This window comes from Oncorhynchus nerka, unplaced genomic scaffold (genome assembly GCF_034236695.1).
Source record: "Oncorhynchus nerka isolate Pitt River unplaced genomic scaffold, Oner_Uvic_2.0 unplaced_scaffold_10894, whole genome shotgun sequence".
NCBI lineage: Eukaryota > Metazoa > Chordata > Actinopteri > Salmoniformes > Salmonidae > Oncorhynchus > Oncorhynchus nerka.
The window spans coordinates 187-2,307 of NW_027030440.1; the positions used below are offsets into that span (position 1 = coordinate 187).

At 44.0% G+C, this 2,121-nt stretch overlaps 1 protein-coding gene across 1 annotated transcript; it reads right to left on the reverse strand.

The window, feature by feature from the left end:
- Positions 1 to 799: 799 nt before the first annotated feature.
- Positions 800 to 1,535, reverse strand: LOC135565899 (protein FAM72A-like). The gene has a single exon (XM_065013899.1). It carries the CDS (start codon positions 1,508 to 1,510, stop codon positions 1,067 to 1,069), a length of 444 nt encoding a protein of 147 aa, XP_064869971.1. The 5' UTR covers positions 1,511 to 1,535; the 3' UTR covers positions 800 to 1,066.
- Between the last annotated feature and the right edge of the window lie 586 nt (positions 1,536 to 2,121).

Below are 2,121 nucleotides of genomic sequence, written 5' to 3' on the forward strand. Positions count from 1 at the left end.
TTGCGACAGTACTTGCTGGGCACCCGATGCATCAAAATAATGCTGAACACATTTTAGTTCCAGTGAGAGGGTGAACATGACCTCCTGCAATGACAGTCAGCCCACAGCTCTCCACAGAATAAAACTGTGATCCAAGGCCATTAGAATACAAGTTGAGAAGGTCGCAGCAATAGAAAGTTCTGCTCACACAGGCACTCCTTTATATAAGTGATCCATACTCAATTATACAGTATACTCACAGTGCTCTGACAAGCACACAACCGTTCAAGTTTTCAATCACAGGGTTTGATAGCAACTTTCTCACTGTTTTTGCTGCAATATTGTTACTATGTCAACAATGTAGTGAGTGGACATCAGCTTTCCTTTTCACAATCATGTATTTTCTGCCTGCCCCTTCGCCAAGTTCAGATGACATGCGCGTAATTAGCCTAATCTATTTTCCTAGAGCATCTTCAGTCCCACCAGAGAGTCACCCCAGAACCAAACTCGTATCTATACTGTATGTTCTAGTACCATCTGTTGATCACACTGGCCTCCTCGGGAAAGAGTGACAAGATAAACTGGCAAAATACTCCTCAATGTAAACAATGTCAGATTCTGAAACTTAAACACAACATCAATGTGATTGTTCAAGGAGCAACACAGGACTGTCAAAAACATCTAAAACACAGCATACAATGTTTAATCCAGTGTCCAATGGTAGCAATAGGCAACCCAAAGGGTATAAAATAGCCATGTGAAATGGTAAGACCATCCATCCATCCATCCGGCCGTCCTGGCCGTGTGAATCAGAGATGAGTTTGTTTGAGTGGGGTTTCAGTTGTGAGTTTGAGGAGAGAGGGCAGTTCTACCATTGGTTTCACCCAAAGAGAGAGAGAGAGTGAAAGGGAGAAAGATCGGACCGTGAGAGGAGAGTGTGTTTCTAACGGGCAGATGTTGGGAAGGGGGATGTGGTCACAGGGTAAGCCCCCCTCTCCTCTTCCGCTCACTGCTTCTTCTCTGTCTGTTCCTGGGGGTTCTGGTAGGTCACAGGGTAACATTTTGCTCCTCCATCTCTCATCACTCTCTACCTGATACACTCCTCCTCTGATGGGCTTTCTGATTCCTCGTTCTCGCTGTCCTCTAGCTCGGGAAGGTCCCCCCACAGCAACAAGTTTAAACCTGTAGCATCCAGTCGGTTGAGGGTGGACACAGCATCACTGTTAAACATCCAGAAATGGCCATTGTTACAGGACAGCAAGCAGGGCTTACAGGGAGCGACCACGTGATACCCCACAACATTACCACATTTCAGGCAGGCGATATCTCTCAGTTTGCATCTGCAGCTTTCTGTAGAGTAGCAGCTGGCTACAAAGTCAACAGTCCTGTTGGGAGGTATGTCCGTAGAAAACAGCTCAATTTCGGTGTCTGCAAGAAGTACTGCCTTCATTCCTCTTGTGCAGAGTAGACTCTCACAGTATATACAATTCACTTGAGTGACACATTTGTTTTTGAAGTTGGAGGTAGACATGTTTCAAATACTGTTCTGCTAGCCCCAGAACCCCAGTGTCCAGAGGAATGTGTCAAAACAGATCGATCAATGTAGCAATGGTAGCTCCTCTGAAGGAACGTTATCAAAATTAAAAATGTATCGCTAACTGTTACCTAAGCATACAAACACTATTGTTACTGGATAACTTAGTAGGTAACTTAGCTAGCAACAACTACCTGGACGTCGCTAGCAGCAGGTTGGTTATAAAACATACGCCACAAATCAGATGGCGTAACGTTGTCATATAGCTACCGTTAACGTTTCCACGTCTATATTGGAGGTGTCAATAATTAGCTAACTAGATAGCTACCGACTCTTGTTGATATCAAGCTAGCTACGTTAACTACTTGTCAACACAGAGCCGCAAGATAGCTATCCGTTAGCTACGTTCCTCAAAGTAACAAGTGACCACAATAACACAGCATCCTGATGTTCTAAAATAGCTAATGGTCTGTTGCCATTTCAACTTATCTTCGACGTGCTCTTTCATATGAACAATTTCCTGAATCTTTGTTCAGTTACGTCGTTGCATTCACAGATTCAGTCAATTGTTAGTAGTAACCAGCTAGTTTCACTGTTGTGTTGATTGT

What these genes read in the sequence shown, in the direction of transcription:
- LOC135565899 (XM_065013899.1), bottom strand. Translation starts at nt 1,510, where the DNA reads ATGTCTACCTCCAACTTCAAAAACAAATGTGTCACTCAAGTGAATTGT.